A 22898-nucleotide genomic window follows, 5' to 3' on the forward strand; every position below is an offset into this window, starting at 1 on the left:
GACTCGTCGAGTCATTTCAATCCTTCATCCATACAGATGCTTTTTAAGCCATGCAAAGGCTCCAGATTACAGATCCAACCTTCCAAAGCCTGCTTATCACGTAAAGTTGCAAACTTTACGTGCATGCAAAGCTTTAAGGCCCTTAAATGACAAAAATAAGCTTGCAATGAAGTCTCACACTCGGGGGAAGGCTCATACTAGGCAAGGCTGATAACTTTATGGATCTAAAGGCCAAAGGGAGTCCAGATCTAAAGTTACAAGCAAATAATGAAAGAAAGAAACGGTTGCCAATGAGCTCGACGATGATTCGATCAATCATGGCATCATTAACTTGTTCCTCATACTTAAATCGTAATCACTATCACCGAGATTGAAGGAAAAAAACCGACAATTTTGTATACAATTCAAATACAATATCACAACTAATTAAATAAATAAAATCTCACACCACACCTCGTTGTAAAAACATGAAGAAAAAAACAACAATCGTACAATCGTACAACATATTCACAAGGAAAACTCATACAAAAGAATTAAAATGCAAATTATGTTACAAACACAACATCGACTTTTAAACTCTCATGAATCACTTAGAACTCGTCAACTCCATACCACATTCCCATAGTTTCTTGGCTAGCTCAGCATCACAAGCCTGACTGCTGGGTTTATCCACATTATTACCTGCAAAATACTCGCCACTCACCCCTTTCACCTTTGGGTTCAATGCCACATAGCACGTTGTTGAAGCTCCCTAAAACCCAAATCAAATAACAATGTCAATCACTATAATATTTGTGAGTCTTAGGTGTTGCTTTATTTTCACTTAATGCAAAATTAACGACTTAATATATAAAAAAGTTAGTGAAGAGCTAGAGACTTTCTCCGTATCTATTTTTTTCTATAAATTTGCTCACATTCATTTACCTAAATAGGTCATCATTTCCTTGAATATTTTTTGAACATCATTTATCCGTTGAGAAAAAACAGGACATTATCTTAGTTTAACATCATATCACGAGACCCACAAACTAGAAATGGTGAAAGATGCAAATAAACACAAGAACAAACCTGTGGGATATTCTTTTGAAAGATACCGAAGACTCCATAAAAGCAAGCTGTCGGGAAAATATCAAGGTAAAGTTAATATCACATTATCATAAACAAGAAAAACGTCTTATTTTCGAACAATCTAAATCGAAAAGTTTTTTACCTGAAAAGGTTGAGTGACGTGAAAGATTGGTTGCAATAACTCCAGGATGCAATGCATTGGCAGTTACATTTGCCCCTTCTTCCTATACTCAGCAACAAACATACCACTTGTCACAACATTGTACTAAAAGTGTATTTCTTGAGTACATATGCAATATGATTTATTTTATGAATTACCTTGAGGCGCCTTGCTAGCTCTTTAGCATGCAAAATGTTAGCAAGTTTTGATTGCCCATAAGCAGAGAGACTACTATAGCTGAAAAGTTGAACACGAATGTAAGGTGAATTTTAGTATCACAGCCATATAAATTCTTGAAAATAGCTAGTAAAAATAAGCAAATCTAGAAAAGAATATCCTTTTTAAAATATCTTGAAACATCATTTATTGAGAATAACACGTAATGACTTGTACCTTTTTTCATCATTTAGCTTGTCAAACCGGATTCCCTCTTTGTAAGTCATACCATGAAGTTTTGATGTAACTATGACTATCCTTCCTTCAATTCCACATTTCTGAGCAGTACTTTTCATCGTGTCCAACAACAAATTGGTCAAATGAAAATGCCCTAAGATCATACAAAAAACAGTCTTACATAAGGAAAATGTTTTTTTTTTTCCTAACAAAAACAACATAATATTAGTCAATACATACCGAGATAGTTTGTTGCAAATTGAGTCTCAATTCCATCTTTAGAAAGGCCAAATGGAGGAGTCATCACTCCTGCATTACAACTACAAACAATAACAACAAACAACCCATTAGACTTCTTACTATTTAAAAAAAAAAATCGTAGTGTAATATTAAAAAAATGAAAGTAGGATGTTCTAACTTCTAATTAATACGAGATAAATGATAAAGTGTTTCTTACATGAGGATGTTGAGGGGTAGACCCTTGGAAATGTACTCATTTGCAAACATTCTTACAGATTCAAGTGAACTAACATCAAGTTGCATAACATCTATGGTAGCACTAGCGCAACCTTTTATAATGTTTTCCTTGCATTTTGTAGCGGATTCCACATTCCTTGCTGCCATAATTACATGTACGCCCCTCAAAGCTAGCACACGAGCACTTTCTAGACCAATACCACTTGTTGGTCCTGTAATGAAAAAAGAAATATTTTAAAATAACAAATTTATAATGTTTATATATAGACAATTATCTAATAGATTTTGGCTTAAACCCACAAAGAGGTGCATAATTATCTAGTTTTTTTAGGACATGAGTTTTACGATTCTTGTCTAGAAAGATAAGCAAGATTGATCATTGAAGTCTTCTTTCAAAGTTAACTTTTGGAAGTGGCCATATTGTCGCTAATTAATTCCACGAAGTTCGACTATTTATTAGGTCATATCCCAATATAGAAAAATATATGTAGATAATAAATACGTGTAAAATATCTCTCAAATATCTGATTATTTGAAAACTTTCTTGCAAATGGACAAAATGAAGAGTTGTTAATTGTTTGTTGTCTTTTAGCCACTGGACCCTACTAACAGAGCCCAGATCCAGATTTTATGATTGTTGTTCCTTTTATCTGTTCTAATCACCTCTCCACACAGATACAAACGTAATTTCTTGAGTCAAGAATCAATCAAAGAAAAGGGTGTAAAAGTTGATGGCTTTGATTCTTGTAAATTAGTCAACTTGTACAATCTTTGAGAATCAGTTAGATAAACCCACCCATATACAAACAAAGTCGATTAAAACCCACGAAAACAGTTCAAAAACTCAAGATTTCGAAAGTTTATATCTTGACGAGTGTTCTAATGGACAAATCAAAAAACCCATATGAAATCTTGAAGAAAAACGATCTAAAACTTCCAGAAAGTGTAAAAAACAAAAGCTTAGAGAAATAGAGAGAAAGAAACCTGTAACAATGGCAGTTAAGCCCTTGCCATCAACTCCTTCGGTAACATCTTCAGCTGTGTGTTTAGCTGAGAATCCTGATGGTCCTTTGAATCCGATTAACCAAGTCATCCTTTACTTTGTATATTTTCTTTCAAGAACACAAGAAAAAGTGACACTAAAATTGGAAAATTTGAAGGGTTTTAGTGGTGATTTGCTATGATTGTTTGTGCCAAGTTGTGTCAACAGAGCATCAATTATATACGAAGAGGATAGCCATCACGTATGACTTGGAACAGGTATCTTTAAGGGCAAATATGTAAATTTACAATAGGTTTGAAGGAACGACAAAGCCTCCCATTATTCAAACATCGGTGTGGAATTAAAGTCTTTGTTTTTCCACTTGTTTAAGATGAGCAATTGTGATTGAATTTCTTGATTCTTTATTATAAAATCGTTGTGGGATGGAAGAACATTCCAGATAATTTGACCTTTGACTTTTTTGTTCACACATTAACTTGGTTTTATACTTGAGGGGAGGCTTACCAAGATATTCACGACAAATTCACATAGTAAATATGCATAGAATTGAAACAGAGACTTTATTTATTTGTTTATTACTGTTAATACAAACATGCAATATTCTATATGGATATACTCGTATTCATAAAATATTGAACTATATACATTTAAGATAGAAAGAACTCATACAATATTGTGTTAACCTTATGCTTGAGACTTAGAGATGGCGATATTTTAGTCAACCATATCGATGGTGATTTCAAACTTAAAAAGCTATTACCCGTGTATAGGACATAAGGGTAATGTGATTTATGCTCATATACATCATAATTGATTTTAAAAATGAATTTATAAAAGATTGTGTATTATTTTTGTGGAAGAAACAAAAGAGCCGAATTTGATTGAACTTGTGCTCATGGCATGAAACCCCTAAAACAAACATAAAGAATATAGTTTTTTTTTTTTTTTTTTTTTTTTTTTTTTTTTTTTTTTAATTTTTTTATTTTATCTAAATTGATCCATATTACTGTAGATGTGTTTTGTGCACTAAGTTAACTTATTTTTTAAGCTATTTAATTTGTTATGTTTTACAAACTAAACAAATAAGTTATATTAAAAGTTAGCTTTTTAAAAAATTCTTAGACCTTGTTTATTAAAAATAAGATACTTTATTGTAATTTAACGTTTGGTTAAACCATAAAATAGTTTGTAAAGTAATTTATAAGCTAATTTGAAATAACTTAATTTTTAAAGCAAGTACGTTTTTCAAACTTTTTCCTTACTCTTATTAAAGCAGCACACGCAAAACTCTCTATTTGGCTTTTCACTAAAACAAATACGTCTAAACATAAGGTAGGCGCTTTCATGACTCACTATACGAGGGATCAAAATCTTTGTGCAGTAGAGGCGGAGGACGAAGCGAAGGTAGAGGCAACATATCCAGGGAAGGAAGATGGATTGGACTCACTCTCATTCAATAAACTAATTTATAAGAGTTAATTTTTCAAACATAGTCTAAATACAAGCTTTTCATGAGCATTTTTTAACAACGTTACACCACTCTTATACAAATAGGATAATGATGAGTAAGATAGTCCGTAGCACCTACCATATAGAATAGAAGTGCTTCTGTAAAAAAACATCTAGCTAAAAAAATAGTAACAATGTTCCCATCCGAGTGATCTTGCAGAAAATCCCTTCATAAGGTTTTTTCTTAAGTATTTGTAATTAACTATAAAAATAAGTGTTTTTTTTAAATGTATTTATATTATTTTATATCTTTCAATTATTTTATCAACTAACTTTTATCAAGCGTTATATTTTCTCTGTTACTTTATAGGACACCGACTATTTTTTCAATTAACTGTTATCAAATGGCTTTTAGTTCAGTAATATAAATAATATCTGATGTTTTCTTCATTTTTGAGATTGAAAACTCAAGGTTGATTTAAAACATATGTATAATTATGAATAATTTAATAATAGGTTATATTTGTTTTTAAGAAAAACTAACATGTTTGATTATCAATCATTGCTCTCCCCTCACTTAATCTACAAACTCTGAATTCACTTCTAGCTTCGAGTATTTTTAATTTGTCATCATTTGCAACTTTTTTTCAAAATAATCTAAAATTATTGAGATCCAACTCAATAAACTAGGAGATAAAATAAGTTAGGACATCATAAAAAAATTTAGGATTTTTAAAAGTTATTCAAAGTAGAGATAACTAACTCAAAATATCAAATAATGACTTGAAAAGTAAAGAAGGGTTTAATTGTTAATTTTGGAAATGGTGATGACCTTTTTGCAAAAATCCTAAACTTGTTGCATAAGATAGGGATAGGCTGCTGGGATGACCTGACCAAAGTACCCCCTGTCACTATTTGAAGATCATGGATGACGTAAGAAAGAGAAACTTAGTTGGATTCAGCTGTTTGGTAGGTGCACTGTAATCGGAACTCTGCCTGCTGGTTAAGGTTGTCGATTTTGAGTATATTATTAGTTGGCTGCTATTTTATTCGCATTGCATGGGTTAATCATTTAAATAACTAAAAGGAAAAAGAAAAAATCTATCATGATTTTATTGTGTATTTTGTAAAAGAAGTTTTTGCGATCTATGAAACAAGATACCAATAGTTTCTATTATACAAACTTTTTAAGTATCTCGTTTCAAATGTAATTGAGATAAATTGCATTTCAAGTTGATTTGAATAGTTGTGAATGTATGAAATGATGATTTCATTTTCACAAAATAGAACTTTACACATATATCTAAAGTTATCATAAATGTCTTAGAAAAAAATCGATTTTGTAAAATTTAAAGAGATTCATAAACTGCGAAATAACTTTATTATATAAAAACTTTTACAAAAAATTATCAGTTTAGTTGTTATTTTTTTGGAAAATTTGTTTAAAACCTCTCTAAAAAAATGATTGAATATTTGGTTTGCCTTGTAACTAGTGGTAGATGGCAAGTTATTGAAACAAATCTCGAATACGTATGTCCACAGGAAGGTATTTCTGAATTTGCTTTGATATTTTTTGAGTATATTAGTTATAGTGAATGTAACAGCGTAAAATTTTCAATATAATTTTTCATTTTAAAACATTCATTCATTCATAAATAATGTCAAACACATTGTATCAAATGTTATTATCACAAAACTTTTCCCCAGAATGTCTACAAAAACTCCAATGCGTGTGTGTGCGAATCATGCCGGCGCCTTCCCGCGCTCATCACTAGTACCTGAAACACATAACACAACAACTGTAAGCATAAATGCTTAGTGAGTTTCCCAAAATACCACATACAGCACATACGCCACTCAAGGCTATAATACGACCCTCTGGTCAATGTGTCTCAGCGGGACCCTCCAGTCCCATAGCTTGTTGGACCCTTAGGTCCGGTCATAGCTCGTTGGACCCTCTGGTCCGGTCTACATCATCATACAACATACAAATATCACATAGCACATAATCTCATACATAACACGTAAGACCCTCTGGTCATCACATAGTACCACTCTAGGTAACGTATAGTGAGAAGACTCACCTCGATGTCTCGGAAATATCTGACTCGGAAGAAGTATGATCTAGCCTCCGCCTAATCACACAAAGTAATACTCTCATAAATACAACTGTACTCAACCCTAAAAGTCAACAAGGTCAACGGTCAACTTGACCCGACTCGGCGAGTCTACACGTGTCCACTGACTCTCTTAGACCCTCTCTTGGTGCGTCGAGCACTTCCCTGGACTCGATGAGTTCCACCTAGCATGAATCGCGGGGCCACCTCGACTCAACTCGCCGAGTCTCAAGAACAACTCGGCGAGTACCTCCTTGAACCCCAGTCCTCTAATCCCCTTCTGACTCACTGAGTTATCCCCCAACTCAGCAAGTCTACTCACAAAGCTATTCGCGTGAAACCCTCACCCTACTCGCCGAGTCTCAAGAACAACTCGGTGAGTTCAAGCCATGCACCAACTCTATTGGCCTCCTTGGGTCAGATCTGTGCCCTTAATCCACAGATCTGGCCTCCCCAAGCACGAAAGTCACGTAAAGCTTGAAACTTGATGCTTATATATTAACATAATGGCATCAAAGGGTGATTTAGTCCCAAAAATGGCAACCTAAGTCCAATAACCACAAAATGACTCATAAAGCTCCATGGGTTAAAGTCTCTGGACCTCTTTGAGTCCAGATCCAAAGCACAAACCCGAGAGGGGACTAAATGCTCTACATAATCTTCTTCTAAAGGGTTTAAAACCCTAACTCTATGAATCAACACCCAAAACTGGAGAAGGTCCGAAGGAATACCCTAATATGAAGCCTTTGATCTCTGAAGACACTAGATTTGCACTTCCTTCAGCCTTCTTTTGCCTTGGTCACCTTCTCCTTCAAATTTCACCAACAAAAGATCAACAATGGCCTCTCTTCTGCTCATAAGCGATCTAGGACTCTCTCTGGGGTGTGGTAGCCGCAATGGACGTCCATAAGGGCCTTTAAATAGGTCTCAAACCCTGGGAATTAGGGTTTCATTAAACATCGTGGACTCGCCGAGTCCACTCATGAACTTGCCGAGTCCAGCTGTGAACTCGCGTACAAATCCGCGACCATACTCGACGAGTCTAGACACCAACTCGCCGAGTTCCCCCACAAAACCCAAAAATAAAGGAACAAAATGTCATACCTGGGAATCCGGGTGTTACAATTCTCCCCCACTAGAATCAGACATCGCCCTCAAAGTCTCACTCTGTAAACAACTCCGGATGCTGCTCCCGCATCTCACGCTCTGGTTCCCAAGTCAACTCTGACCCTTTCCTATGCTGCCACTGGACCTGCACCAGCGGCACTTCCTTGTTTCTCAATACCTTGATCTTCCGATCCCTGATCGCCACCGGTCTCTCGGCATAATTCAGGCTCGCATCCACCTGAATATCTTCTAATGGCACCACTGCCGACTCATCGGCTATACACTTTCACAACTGCGACACGTGGAAAGTGTCATGAATCTGACCCAACTCTGCTGGCAACTCCAAATGATAGGCTACTCTGCCTACTCTCGCGATCACCCTGAAAGGTCCAATATATCGGGGCCCTAACTTGCCCCTCTTCCTAAATCGGATCACTCCTTTCCAAGGAGAGACCTTCAGGAGCACGAGGTAGCCGACCTGAAACTCGAGCTCGGACCGGTGTCCGTCTGCATAACTCTTCTAACGACTCTGAGCGGTCAACAACCTCTGCCTGACCTGTTGGATCTGCTCTGTCGTCTGAAGCACAATCTCGGTGCTGCCCATCACACGCTGCCGTACTTCTCCCCAGCAAATAGTGGTTCTTGGCAACTTGGTGATGAAATCCATGGTAATCTGTTCCCATTTCCATTTGGGAATCTCCAATGGTTACAGCTTACCATGTGGACGCTGGTGCTCAGCCTTCACCCTGCGACAGGTCAAGCACCTTTCTACAAACCATGCGACATCCCTCTTCAAACAGGGCCACCAATAATCCATCTTCAGATCCAAAAACATCTTAGTGGCCCCAGGATGGATCGAGAATTTCGATCGATGAGCCACTTCCATCAAAATGGTACGTGTTCTGCCCACAAACGATACCTAAATCCGGCCATGAAATGTCATAAGCCCCCGGCTGTCGGTAATAAATTCCGATACCAGCCCGACAACTCGCTCCCTCTTCTGACTCTATGGCTTCACAGCCTCAGCCTGGGCCCCACGAATGGTATCCAACACCGAGGTCATCACTGACAATCTCAAACAAACATCTCGAATTGGGGCGCCCTCCGCCCTACGACTCAATACATCGGCTACCACATTAGCCTTGCATGGGTGGTACAGGATCTCACAATCATAATCCTTAACCACGTCCAACCACCTCCTCTGGCGCATATTCAGGTTGGGCTGATCCATCAAATACTTCAAGCTCTTGTGGTCCGTGTATATCATACACCGAACCCCATACAGATAATGTCGCTAGATCTTGAGAGCGATCACTACTGCTCCCAACTCCAAATCATGAGTGGGATATCTCAACTCATGAGGCTTAAGTTGCCTCGATGCATAAGCAATCACATGCCCCCTCTACATAAGCACCGATCCCAATCCGGATATCGATGCATCACAATAAACCACAAAATCTTCCATCCTTTTCGAAAGAGCTAACACTGGTGTTTCGCATAATTTCTGGCGAGGTGTCTCAAACGAGGTCAGCTGCTCCGGACCCCAAGAAAACGCAACACCCTTCCGGGTCAACTTGGTGAGTGGCACATCGATCTTGGAGAAATCCTTAATAAATCTCCGATAATAGCCGACCAAACCCAGAAAACTCCTGATCTCGGTGGGTGACCTCGGCACCTCCCATCTCATGAACCCCTCAATCTTGGCCGAATCGACCAATATCCCATTCTGGTTAATGAGGTGTCCCAGAAACTGAACCTCTCGTAGCCAGAACTCACATTTAGAGAACTTGGCATAAAGTCTCTCCGATCTCAGAACTCCGAGGATCTCCCTCAAATGTTCCTCATGCTGCTCTCTGGATCTCGAATACACCAAAATGTCGTCGATGAACACGATCACTGAGCGATCCAACATCGGTCTGCACACCCGGTTCATGAGATCCATGAACACCGCCGGTGCGTTGGTGAGTCTGAAAGGCACCACCACGAACTCGTAATGCCCATAACGAGTTCGGAATGCTGTCTTCTGGACGTCCTCTTCCCGCACCATCACTTGATGATACCCAGACCTCAAATCGATCTTGGAGAACCACGATGCTCCCTGCAACTGATCAAACAAATCATCGATCCTCGGCAATGGGTAACGGTTCTTGACCGTTAGCTTATTCAGCTCACGATAATCAATGCACATCCGAAGCGAGCCATCCTTCTTCTTGACAAAAAGGATAGGCGCCCCCCATGGCGAACTGCTCGGTCTAATAAACCGCTTCCCCAGCAGCTCCTGACGCTGCGAGGATAACTCCTGCATCTCCGGAGGCGCAAGGCGATACCGCGCCTTAGCGATAGGCGCGGATCCTGGAACAAACTCAATACCGAACTCTACCTGCCTCTCCGGAGGCACACCCGACAATTCCTCTGGAAACACATCTAGAAACTTGCGCACTATCGGAACCTTATCCACTGACTTCGGTCTCTCTGAAACAACCCTCGCATCCATCACATATGCCACAAATCCTCTACAGCCCTGCTGTAGACTCTGCCTCGCTCTGGCGGCCGAACAAAAAGCTGACCCCGTACGCGTACCCTCGTCGTGCACTGTAAGAACTCCCCCACTAGGGTCTCGAATCGTCACTAATTGATGCTCGCAGTCTATCACAGCTCCATATCGGCTCAACCAATCCATACCCACTATAACACACACGTCCCCCATCGCGATCAGAACCAGATCTATCGGGAACTCCACACCGAAGATCTCAAGGACACATCCTCGAATCACATCCGAAGCATACACCGCTCGCTCATCAGCTATGGAAACTCGCAAAGGATGATCCAACGCCTCTCGACGGACACTAATATGCTGACTAAATGCTATGGAAACAAACGACCGACTCGCACCCGAGTCAAATAATACCAACGCAGGCACAAAACTCACAAGAAAAGTACCTACGCATATCATCATATAAGCATAAAAACTCAACTCAAACAAAAGATGAAAAGAGAATACATACCATCCACAAAATCGGGCGCCTCGCGGACCTCCTCCGCGGTCAACTAAAATGCCCTCCCACGAGCCTTCGGGGTCTCGACCTTCACCAGCCGAATCTCGGTAGTCCTAGCAGCAGGCACAGATCCCTGTGTTGATCCCTGAAGAAGTTGTAGACACTCGGCCTTCCGATGGCCGGTCTGGTTGCAATGAAAGCAAACCGAGAATCCCTTGGGGCAATCCCTTGCGATATGCCCCTCCTTCCCACACTTGTAGCATACCCAGCCCTGCATGACCCCTCTTGAATCTTACCGCACTTCCCACAAGTGCGGCCCTTCGCGCCTCCAGACCTCGAATCAGCGGGATTAGCCCGCTTGGCTTCCAGCTGAGACTGAGCCGGCCGCCGATCCATCCTCTGAGACTTGGCCTCCTCCCTGGCCTGAGTCTCCAACTCGATCTCCCTCTTCCGGGCATTTGCCTGGAGCTCAGCAAATGTCCGATAAGTCGAGTTCGCCACGAACTCCCGAATATCTCTCCTCAGCACACTCAGATAAAGTCTCATACGAGCCTGCTCAGACGACACCTGCTCAGGGCAAAACATCGCCCTCTCATGAAACTTCCTGGTGATGATTGCCACAGAATCAGTACCCTGCTTGAGGGTCAAGAACTCCTGAATCAACCGTTCCCTCTCCACCAGGGGAACATACTCCTCTCTGAACATAGCGGTGAACCTCTCCCAGGTCACCTCGGAAATCTCAGCCAAAGTGAAGTTCGCCGTCACGAACTTCCACCAATCATTCGCTCCCAGGCGGAGATGGTTCAAGGAAAACTGAACCCTCAAGTGCTCTGGACAAGAGCACGTATAGAAACATCCCTCGATGTCAGAGATCCACCTCATAGCGGCAATCGGGTCCTGCGTCCCGTCGAACTCTGGTGGCTTCATGTTGCTGAACTCCCGGAACAACAACGAGTCACCTCCCTGAGGTCTGGCAGCAGCAGTAGCTGCAGCTGCAGCAGACTCAGTCAATGCTGCGTACCGCTCATCAAAAGTCTCAATCAATGTGGTCTTGATGTCCCCAAACATCTCGGGAATCTCAGCCCGAATGGCAGTAGCAACCTCCTCATGAATCAATCGACGGATCTCCTCGTCGCTGACACCACTGCTCTCAGGTGTGTGTCGAGTCCCAACCATGATGCTTCTGAAATACAACAAAAATTATCAGAGACTCAATCGAGCATACACATACTCGATGATGCAACCCTACTTGTCCTCCGTTGTCCAAAAGATTCTTACTTGGAATGCCCACTAATCCGGTGTCTCCAATAGTACGGGCCCAATACTACTGACCACACCGCATCAGTATTCACTCCAAGTCCTCCTCCTTGGATCTTGGATTACAAGTACTCTACTCTCAAAACATCTCAGCAGCAGAAATCTCCTAGGCTAAGGCATCACAAATCAGGCCACTCTAGTCCTAATAGGTATACCTAGGCTACTCTAGCATGCATAACATAACATATCGCATAACACATAAAGTAAGGGTACTTTTGGGGATTCACCGTTCGGGCGCTGGCTGATCGTACACACGGCTCTGCTCTGTTTGTCTCAAAACTCTTTTTTACTCTTTTCAAAAGTTTTACTTCATTATCAAAATTTTTCCTCAAATCCTCAGTTTGAGTTCAGATACGCCCGAAGATGCATCCGAATCCCTCAAACCAAGGCTCTGATACCAACTTGTAACAACGTAAAATTTTCAATATAATTTTTCATTTTAAAACATTCATTCATTCATAAATAATGTCAAACACATTGTATCAAATGTTATTATCACAAAACTTTTCCCCAAAATGTCTACAAAAACTCCAATGCGTGTGTGTGCGAATCATGCCGGCGCCTTCCCGCGCTCATCACTAGTACCTGAAACACATAACACAACATTTGTAAGCATAAATGCTTAGTGAGTTCCCCAAAATACCACATACATCTCATACACCACTCAAGGCTATAATACGACCCTCTGGTCAATGTGTCTCAGCGGGACCCTCCAGTCCCATAGCTCGTTGGACCCTTAGGTCCGGTCACAGCTTGTTGGACCCTCTGGTCCGGTCTACATCATCATAGAACATACAAATATCACATAGCACATAATCTCATACATAACACGTAAGACCCTCTGGTCATCACATAGTACCACTCTAGGTAACGTATAGTGAGAAGACTCACCTCGATGTCTCGGAAATATCTGACTCGGAAGAAGTATGATCTAGCCTCCGCCTAATCACACAAAGTAATACTCTCATAAATACAACTGTACTCAACCCTAAAAGTCAACAAGGTCAACGGTCAACTTGACCCGACTCGGCGAGTGCACAAAGGCGACTCGGCGAGTCTACACGTGTCCACTGACTCTCTTAGACCCTCTCTTGGCACGTCGAGCACTTCCCTGGACTCGACGAGTTCCAACTGGCATGAATCGCAGGGCCACCCCGACTCAACTCGCCGAGTCTCAAGAACAACTCGGTGAGTACCGCCTTGAACCCCAGTCCTCTAATCCCCTTCTGACTCACTGAGTTATCCCCCAACTCAGCAAGTCTACTCACAGAGCTATTCGCGTGAAACCCTCACCCTACTCGTCGAGTCTCAAGAACAACTCGGCGAGTTCAAGCCATGCACCAACTCTATTGGCCTCCTTGGGTCAGATTTGTGCCCCTAATCCACAGATCTGGCCTCCCCAAGCACGAAAGTCACGTAAAGCTTGAAACTTGATGCTTATATATTAACATAATGGCATCAAAGGGTGATTTAGTCCCAAAAATGGCAACCTAAGTCCAATAACCCCAAAATGACTCATAAAGCTCCATGGGTTAAAGTCTCTAGACCTCTTTGAGTCCAGATCCAAAGCACAAACCCGAGAGGGGACTAAATGCTCTACATAATCTTCTTCGAAAGGGTTTAAAACCCTAACTCTATGAATCAACACCCAAAACTGCAGAAGGTCCGAAGGAATACCTTAATATGAAGCCTTTGATCTCTGAAGACACTAGATTTGCACTTCCTTCAGCCTTCTTTTGCCTTGGTCACCTTCTCCTTCAAATTTCACCAACAAAAGATCAACAATGGCCTCTCTTCTCCTCACAAGCGATCTAGGACTCTCTCTGGGGTGTGGTAGCTGCAATGGACGGCCATAAGGGCCTTTAAATAGGTCTCAAACCCTGAGAATTAGGGTTTCATTAAATAGCATGGACTCGCCGAGTCCACTCATGAACTCGCCGAGCCCAGCTGTGAACTCGCGTACAAATCCGCGACCATACTCGGCGAGTCTAGACGCCAACTCGTCGAGTTCCCCCACAAAACCCAAAAATAAAGGAACAAAATGTCATACCTGGGAATCCGGATGTTACAGTGAATTTGTATCTTTAGTGAGAATCAAAACCTGTTTGTTAGACATATATAAAATTAGTCTTCATTTCCATCATCCTGAATTCAATCATTATATAGCAATGGTTGAAGACATGGATGTTAGAATGTGGATTAATGTAATCAAATGTAGTGGATGAAGGGTTGTGAAAGTGTTTGTGGTGGTTGATGAAGGCAATGCGGTTCGGAGGGTGGCCAGAGTGGAAATGAGTCAGTTGCTAATTTATGCAGCGATAAAGGGAGCAACAATCCAATAGGGACTTTCAATACTCCTAGTGTACCTTAATTTCATAGTGTTGCTGAAAATGCTAATGTTAGGTATTCATGTATTTACTATGTGGATCATGAGAATTACAAGTATGTTGGTGATTATGATGTTGGTACATATCTTAATGACGTAGGTGGTCGTTGTGTTGATGCTCCCGAACAAGAAGTTAAAGTTATGAATAGGCGTGTAGTAGATAAAAGTAAAAAGAAAAAAGTTATGATTCAAAAAGATGAAAATGTGCATGTTTACGGGGATTATGTTGATGTTGCTGATGTAGCTTTAGATATAACCGACTTAGAAAGCAATTCTGATGGAGATGAGTTGGGTGATGAAGTTAAAGCTAAGTTTCCCGATAACCTTTTTTACGGTATGCCCCATATACCAGCATGTCCAGTTGATATTAATTAAGATATCCTAACACAGATGGTAGACATCAATCTTCAAAAGATTGAATGTCTCAGTATATTTAAGAAAAAAGACCTTCTAAAATGGGCTAATGAGAAAAAATGTCTTCGTGAAGCTTTTCAGATGAGGACAAGTAGATCCACCAAATCAAGGTACGAGGTTGTGTGTGTTGCGAAAAATTGTTCTTGGTTACTAAGATCAAAAGGAATTAAAATTTTGGTGGACTTTTCCAAGTGAATAAATTTGTTGATGTACACACTTGTTCTTCAACAATTTGGCAACCTAATCATCGACAAGCAACACAAATATGTTTTGGATGAATATCTTGTTGATGTTTTGGCTGAAGATTATAGTAGAGTATATCGGGGAAAACATATTATTAATGATATAAATGCTCCATTGAAAATCAATATCTCATACCATCCAGCTTGGCGTGCGAAGCAATATGCATTGTTGTTGTTAAGGGGTATGAAAGAAGATTCTTTTACCAAACTTCCGACTTATTTCCACAATTTGGTCAAACATAATCCGGGTACAGTGACACATACTCAAACAGATGGTGATGATCGGTTTGAGTTTTTGTATGTCACACTTGATTGCTCGGTTAGTATTATTATATTTTATTATTATTTTTTATTTTTATTTTGGTGTATTTGAATAGATATACAATTTAATGTAGGTACGTGCTTTTGTTAATTTTTGTAAACTGACCCTTATAGTGGATGGAGCCCACCTAAAGGGCGACTTCAAAGGTACCATGTTACTTGCAGTTACTAAGGACAAACAAAACCAAATATTACCGGTTACATATGGTATATGCAAAAATGAGTGTACAGATTCTTGGACATGGTTTTTTCAAAAACTACATGATTGCATAGGCAATATGGGGGAGCTTACAATTATATCTGATAGGTCTCCATCTATAGCGACATCCGTTGCCAACATTTTTCCTTACGCTCATCACGCCATATATGGTGTCATTTGTATTTCAACATAGTAGCTAGATACGGGAATAGTAAGACAATTAAAGGAATTTTTTGGGATGCTTGTAGGGCATATACAACTGATGGTTTTGATGCTGCCATGGAACTTATGAAAAAGACAAAAGACCCGGTATGGGAATACTTAAAAAGTATGAATCCTGAAACTTGGTCTAGGGCATATTTTTGAAGGAACCGATACAATCTTATGTCGTCCAATAGTGCGGAGTCTATAAATGCATTATCTAGACACGCACGTAAGGTGCCAATACTTATGTTGATCAATTTTTTTTGTGCAACAATGCAACAGTGATGGTTTCAAAGACGTAACTTTGCAGGTATTAAGTTTTAATATTAATGTTTTTGCTAAATGTTATTGATCTTAACTGTGTAATTTTTTCTATTTTTAAGTGAAAGCAACAACAACACTCATCCATTGGGCCAATGATATTGTAAAAGAAAACAAAAAATCTTTTAGTAATTAGGATGTTCGCATGATCTCAAGTAAGAAATGCGAGGTCAAAAAAGGGGCACGAAACATGATTGTTGATTTCCAACAAATGTCATGTACATGTCGACATTGACAACTTGATGGCATAGCTTGTGGTCATGTCATAAGAGCGTTAACAGTCAATAATTACCAAGGCTACTCGAAGATTGCATTAAATGCTTACTATATCAAAACACTGAGGAAAACGTATTAAGAATCAATAAACCCTTTGCCAAATCCATCCGAATGGGAGATCCCCGATGATTTGATGATTGTTAAGCCACCTATAATGGATAAACGTTAGTCAGGCAGGACAAGAAACACAGACCGCATTCCATCCTAAGGCAAAGGTCCAATTAGAAAAGAGTGTTCTGCATGTGGTCAAACAGGACATACAAGAAACAACTGTTCTGGAAGGGCATCTGGTAGTGGAGCACGTCACACGAGAATTTCTACTATAGAAATGACATTTAATATTGGTGCTTCTACGAGTTGCTCACAAACCTATGACGCCGATTTTGATATAAAACAACCTTAAATTGAAGATTTGTTAACTTATTATGTATTGTAATGTTTTTATTAAATCTTATAAGATGTTGTTAGATTATAACAACAAATGAAGTTTTTATATTAAGGGTTTTATACAAAAGAACAATCCAATATGCTCATACAAAACCCTAAAGCTTGGATCTAGGTTTCTCTATTTTACATGCAATTAATCCAAGACTTGAAACCCTAATCTATCATACTATTAAAAACGAGATCTATAATATAACTAGTTTAGGTGATACCTTTCAATAATTGCAAGAGTGTTTGATCTTTAAGAAGCTTAGTGTCACAAGTGTAACACCTCTAATGGCTTACAAACACCAAGGCAAGAGGATGATGTTTAGGAGAGAGGATGAGAGGCTAAAAATCAGCTCCAAGCTTCCAAGGGATCAAGTGGCCAATTTTGTTAGCCCTAGGGGTCCTTATATACTTGTGCTGCTAGGGTTTCAGTCAAAACCCTAATTGGATAGCTTAGGCCTTAAGCAGTCTAGAGAACCTTCTAGAATAAGCCCCCCTTGGACGAATTCAAGATGGACTCCACCTTAAAATTCATCCATGCCCTAATCCTTATGGATTCTCAGCCCAAAATCAATTATCTTATAATTGACAGTTCCAGTCCCCTTTGATCAATTAATCTCTTTTAGTCACAATAATTAATTCTTAATTAATTATTTAACCAACATTAGTTAATGAATATGATTTCCGTTAATATATTACTCTTGTAATATATTAGTAAACGATAATAACCTCTTTCTTTATAAATCATCCTGTCAAGTTGCTTTGGTGAAGACAACCTAAAAGGACCATGCACAACTGGGTCAAGTACATACCAAATATAGTTACAGGCTTAGACACTAATCCAACAGTCTCCCACTTGGAAAAGTCTAGTTACTATAAGTACAACTTCAAGATCCGATTAGCAATCGTAGCTCTCAAAGACGCTGTCGAACTCTGATCTTATCAGGAACTTGTCCTTTAGATAAGGGATCATATAGTCCTCTGTTTTAGATATCGTGCAGACGATTACATGGAACATAGCCATACTTATTGTCCAGCAGTTTGTTTCTCGATCTCTGATTTGTCTGACATAGAACTTAATTGAACACATCAATTCAGTCCTGATCGGGCCCGACACATAAGTCAAACCAAATCATTGAGGGGCCCAGATATCACTTTTACCCTCTTAGGATAAAAGGAACAAATAAACTTCGAATTATATTTATTTACCACTCACTCATCAAATTATACACAAATAATAAACCATATATCTAGGTTTCAAGACCATATGATATTATCATCTTGCAATCACTCGTGATAAATTCCATGAAGTGATACCAATAAGTGTGGGTCTAATCCAATGCTCAAATCTTATTTATAATCACTCATGAACTCTGCAGCAAACTTTTGCTATGTCTAATACACTTTAGGCAGTCTACAAACCAATTCATGACAATCTTCTTTCATACCTACTTCCAAAGTATGAGCGACTGTGGAATGTTCAAATAATCTTATTATTCAGGAAGTCAAAACAAGCAAAATGAAACAATAGGTTAATAATTAACATAGGACAGTAACTTTACTCATAAATAATACTCCTTTATTTAATCATCAAATGTCAATTACAATTTATCTATTACATGGTTCAAAGCTATCTAATATAAACTAATATCGTCCTTCAGCCCAATGCTCCTAGCGTGCTGCAAGTGCTTAACCCTACTCAGGCTCTTCGTGAGGGGATCTACTGGGTTATCCTCTTATGATACCCTCTTCACTACAAGGAGTCCCTCTTCTATCCAATGTCAAATAAAACGATATTTCCTGTCGATATGTCGAGATCTTCCATGATCCATCGGTTTCTTGGTCAAGGCAATCGCTCCTTCATTATAGCATAAAATCTCCATAGGCACCTTTACGGCTGGCACAACTCCAAGGTCTCCGATGAAGTTCTTCAACCATATTGACTCCTTTGACGCTTCACTCGCCACTGTGTACTATGATCCGCATGTTGAATCAACTACGGTCTCCTGCTTGGAACTTTTCCAAGTCACTGCTCCTCCTTTCAGGGTAAAGACCCAGCCCGACTGAGAACGATAGTTGTCTCGGTCGGTCTGAAAACTAGCATCACTATACCCTCGCACCTTTAAGTCATCACTCCCACCGAGGACTAGAAACCATTCCTTGGTCCTCCGAAGGTACTTAAGAATATTATTGACTGCTGACCATGCACAAAGCGAAGGCCACATCAAGGCGAGTGCAAGTCATAGCATACATGATCGAGCCAACTGCGGAAGCGTAAGGTACTCGACTCATCTCTGCTATCTCGACTTTGATACTCGTATTTTGAGTCTTACTCAACTTGGCATTACTTTGGATAGGTAACTCCCCTTTCTTGGAATTCTCCATACTAAAACATTTTAGTACCTTGTCCAAGTAAGTATGCTGACTAAGTCCTATTAGTCTTTTACTCCTATTTCTCACTATCCTTATTCCCAAAATATAGACAGCCTCTCTGAGGTCCTTCATAACGAAACACTTCCCAAGCCAGGACTTGACTTCCTGCAGGGTCGGGATGTCGTTTCCTATGAGTAGCATGTCATCGACATACAATAGGTGGAAGCTAACTATACTCCCACTGGATTTTACATATACACATGATTCAGCATCGCTTCGCAGGAAGCCAAACTCTTTGACTTTCTCGTCAAAACAAAGATTCCATCTATGAGACGCTTGTTTCAATCCATAAATGGATTTCTCAAGCTTACACACTCTATTAGGAGGATTTGCATCGACAAAACCCTCTAGCTGATTCATGTAAACATCCTCAACCAACTTCCCGTTAAGGAAAGCGGTTTTGACGTCTATCTGCCATATTTCATAATCATGAAACACAACTATAGCTAGCATCACCCTAATAGATTTTATCTTCGCAACTGGTGAGAATGTCTCATCATAGTCAATTCTAGGAGTTTGAGTAAAGCCCTTCGCAACCAATCGCGCCTTATAAGTGTGTACCTTCCCATCCATGTCGGTCTTCTTCTTGAAGATCCATTTGCACCCATCCGTCTTACGACTTTGCACATTTTCAACCAAATTCCAGACATGGTTGTCGTACATGGATTGAATCTCGTTGTCCATAGCCTCTTTTCATTTTGCGGACTCTGGGCCTGCCATGGCTTCCTTGTAGCTATTGGGTTTGTCTAAATTTACTATTGTACTATCACTAATAAATGTATCCCCTTTAGTAGTAATATGAAAACCATAAAACTGGGGTTGAACCCTAACTCTTTGGAAACTTCTAAGAGGTAAGGACTCGTCAATTGGTTCAACAGGAGTTTCCTCCTCAAGTTGAGTGTTAGTGTTAGAGGTTCCTTCATTGTTCGATTCTTGAAGATCTTCAAGATCGACTTCCCTCCCACTGTCCCCTTGGCTTATGAGTTCCCGCTCTCGGAAAATCCCTCTCCTCGCAACAAAGACAACATTGTCACTCGGTCTATAGAAGAGATATCCAAAGGACTTCTGCGGGTAGCTGATGAAAATACATCGCTCACTACGAGGTTCGAGCTTGTCGTGAGTCTTTCGTCTTACGAAAGCTTTGCAACCCCAAACCTTGATATGTGTAACAACGCAAATTTTCAAACAAATTTTTCATTTTAAAATAAAGTATTTCCATTCAAATCAAGGCATAAATAATTTAAGTGTCATGTCAAATACAAACTGTCTAAATCCCAAGATCATAAAACATCCTTCAGTGTGTATCGATCACGCCGGCGCCTTCCCACGGTCCTCGCTAGTACCTGAAACACATACATAACAACTGTAAGCATAAATGCTTAGTGAGTTCCCCAATATACAACTTACGCACATACGCCTTTCCAGGCCCTGACCTTCCGGTCCTCAACACAACGCCTTACGGCCTATAACATAATCGCCTTCCGGCCCATAACATATTGCCTTCCAGCCCACATAACATACATAGCACATATAACAAATAACTTACCACATATAGCATACATATCACATATCATATCTGACCTTCCGGTCACACAATCAAACCCTTCCGGGTACAGTATAGTGAGAAGACTCACCTCGTGAATGCTGAAAGCTAGCAAATCCTGAAATCACTCGTGCACAATCCGACGAGCTACAACCTCCCTATAACATCACAAATCTCTCATTAACACTTATATCTTCTAAGTGTGACTATCCCTAAGAAATCAGACTTAGGTCAACTCTGGTCAACGGTCAACGGTCAACGGTCAACTCGACCGGACTCGGCGAGTGCCATGGCGACTCGGCGAGTCTAGACGTCCTCCAACTCTCTGAGGTTCCCTATCTACTCGTCGAGTATCCTCCTTGACCCAACGAGTTACTCCTGGAAGAATCGCGGGGCCACCCCGACTCAACTCGCCGAGTCTGAAGAACGACTCGACGAGTCCCAGTTAGTCTTCAAGCTACTCGCCGAGTCTGTTCGTCGGACTCGGCGAGTCCATGCCATGCAACTGCTCAAACTGCATCCTAAGGTCAGAACCGCTCCGACCATTCCTAGGTCTGGCCTTCCTAGGCTGATCCACCACGTAAGGTCCTCATTTCAGTGCTCGTGATACACCCTATGGTTCATAATTCACATTTTGAACTAAGGCATAAGGATTCCAATCCAAAACCTTCATCAATTCCCGAAATGCACAGACATGGGACATTCTGGACCTCCAAAGGTCCCAATACAGGGTTACAATCAATTAGGGGACTAGGGTAACATTCAATCTATTCACAAAAGGGTTCCATAAACCCTAATTCCATAATCACATCAACATAGCAGGGCATACTCGAAATCTTACCTGGATGATGTATTCTCTGTGTCCCCAATCCTCAGAATGTGACCCCCTTGCTGTTCCTCTAGCCAATCTCTTCTCTTCCTTGCACAACAACTCTTCTATGATCAACAATGGCCTATAATCCTTGCTCCAGATGCACACAATCGATTTAGGGTTCTTCTCAGAAGGCTAAAATGAACAATGACGGCCAATAAGTCTCCTTTATACGTCCCAAACCTGAACGGTTAGGGTTTTCGCTAAACAGCGTAGACTCGCCGAGTCCATATCTGGACTCGTCGAGTCCAGTCGCGAACCCGCGACCAAGTCTGCGATCCTACTCGGTGAGTCTAGGCTCCAACTCGCCAAGTCCCCTCTTAAATCACCCCAAAAACATGATTTAACAATACCTGAGATTCCGGGCTGTTACAACTCTCCCCCACTAGGATTAGACTTCGCCCTCGAAGTCTCACTCTGAAAATAGATCCGGATGCTGCTCCCGCATCTCACGTTCCGGCTCCCAAGTCATTTCCGATCCCTTACGGTGTTGCCACTGAACCAACACCAGAGGTACCTCCTTGTTCCTCAGAACCTTGATCTTCCGATCCCTGATGGCCACTGGTCTCTCGGCATAATTCAGGCTCGCATCCACCTGAATGTCCTCTAATGGAACCACTGCCGACTCATCGGCTATGCACTTCCTCAATTGCGACACATGGAAGGTGTCGTGGATCTGTCCCAACTCCGCTGGCAACTCCAAACGATAGGCTACCCGGCCTATCCTTGCAATCACACGAAATGGCCCAATATATCGGGGCCCCAACTTGCCCCTCTTCCTGAATCGAATCACTCCTTTCCAAGGAGAGACCTTCAGGAGAACGAAGTCGCCGACTTGAAACTCAAGCTCGGATCGGCGCCTGTCTGCATAACTTTTCTGTCGGCTCTGGGCGGTCAACAACCTCTGTCTAACTTGCTGAATCTGCTCTGTCGTCTGAAGCACGATCTCTGTGCTGCCCAACACTCTCTGTCCCACCTCTCCCCAGCAAATGGGGGTCCGACACCTCCTACCATACAACAGCTCAAAAGGTGGCATACCAATGCTCGAATGATGGCTGTTGTTGTAGGAAAACTCTGCTAAGGGTAAATATGCATCCCAGCTACCCCCGAAGTCTAACACACACGCTCGAAGCATGTCCTCCAGCGTCTGAATCGTCCGCTCGCTCTGA

At 40.8% G+C, this 22898-nt stretch overlaps 1 protein-coding gene across 1 annotated transcript; it reads right to left on the bottom strand.

The window, feature by feature from the left end:
- Window positions 1-370: 370 nt before the first annotated feature.
- On the bottom strand, window positions 371-3458 carry LOC111901128 (short-chain dehydrogenase TIC 32, chloroplastic). The gene is made up of 8 exons (XM_023897006.1): window positions 3083-3458; window positions 2079-2310; window positions 1862-1941; window positions 1622-1775; window positions 1387-1465; window positions 1211-1292; window positions 1069-1115; window positions 371-751 (listed from the first exon to the last, which is right to left on the bottom strand). Exons 1-8 carry the CDS (start codon window positions 3189-3191, stop codon window positions 587-589), a joined length of 948 nt encoding a protein of 315 aa, XP_023752774.1. The 5' UTR covers window positions 3192-3458; the 3' UTR covers window positions 371-586.
- Between the last annotated feature and the right edge of the window lie 19440 nt (window positions 3459-22898).

The sequence above is a fragment of the Lactuca sativa genome, chromosome 6, assembly GCF_002870075.4.
Source record: "Lactuca sativa cultivar Salinas chromosome 6, Lsat_Salinas_v11, whole genome shotgun sequence".
Classification (NCBI taxonomy): Eukaryota; Viridiplantae; Streptophyta; class Magnoliopsida; order Asterales; family Asteraceae; genus Lactuca; species Lactuca sativa.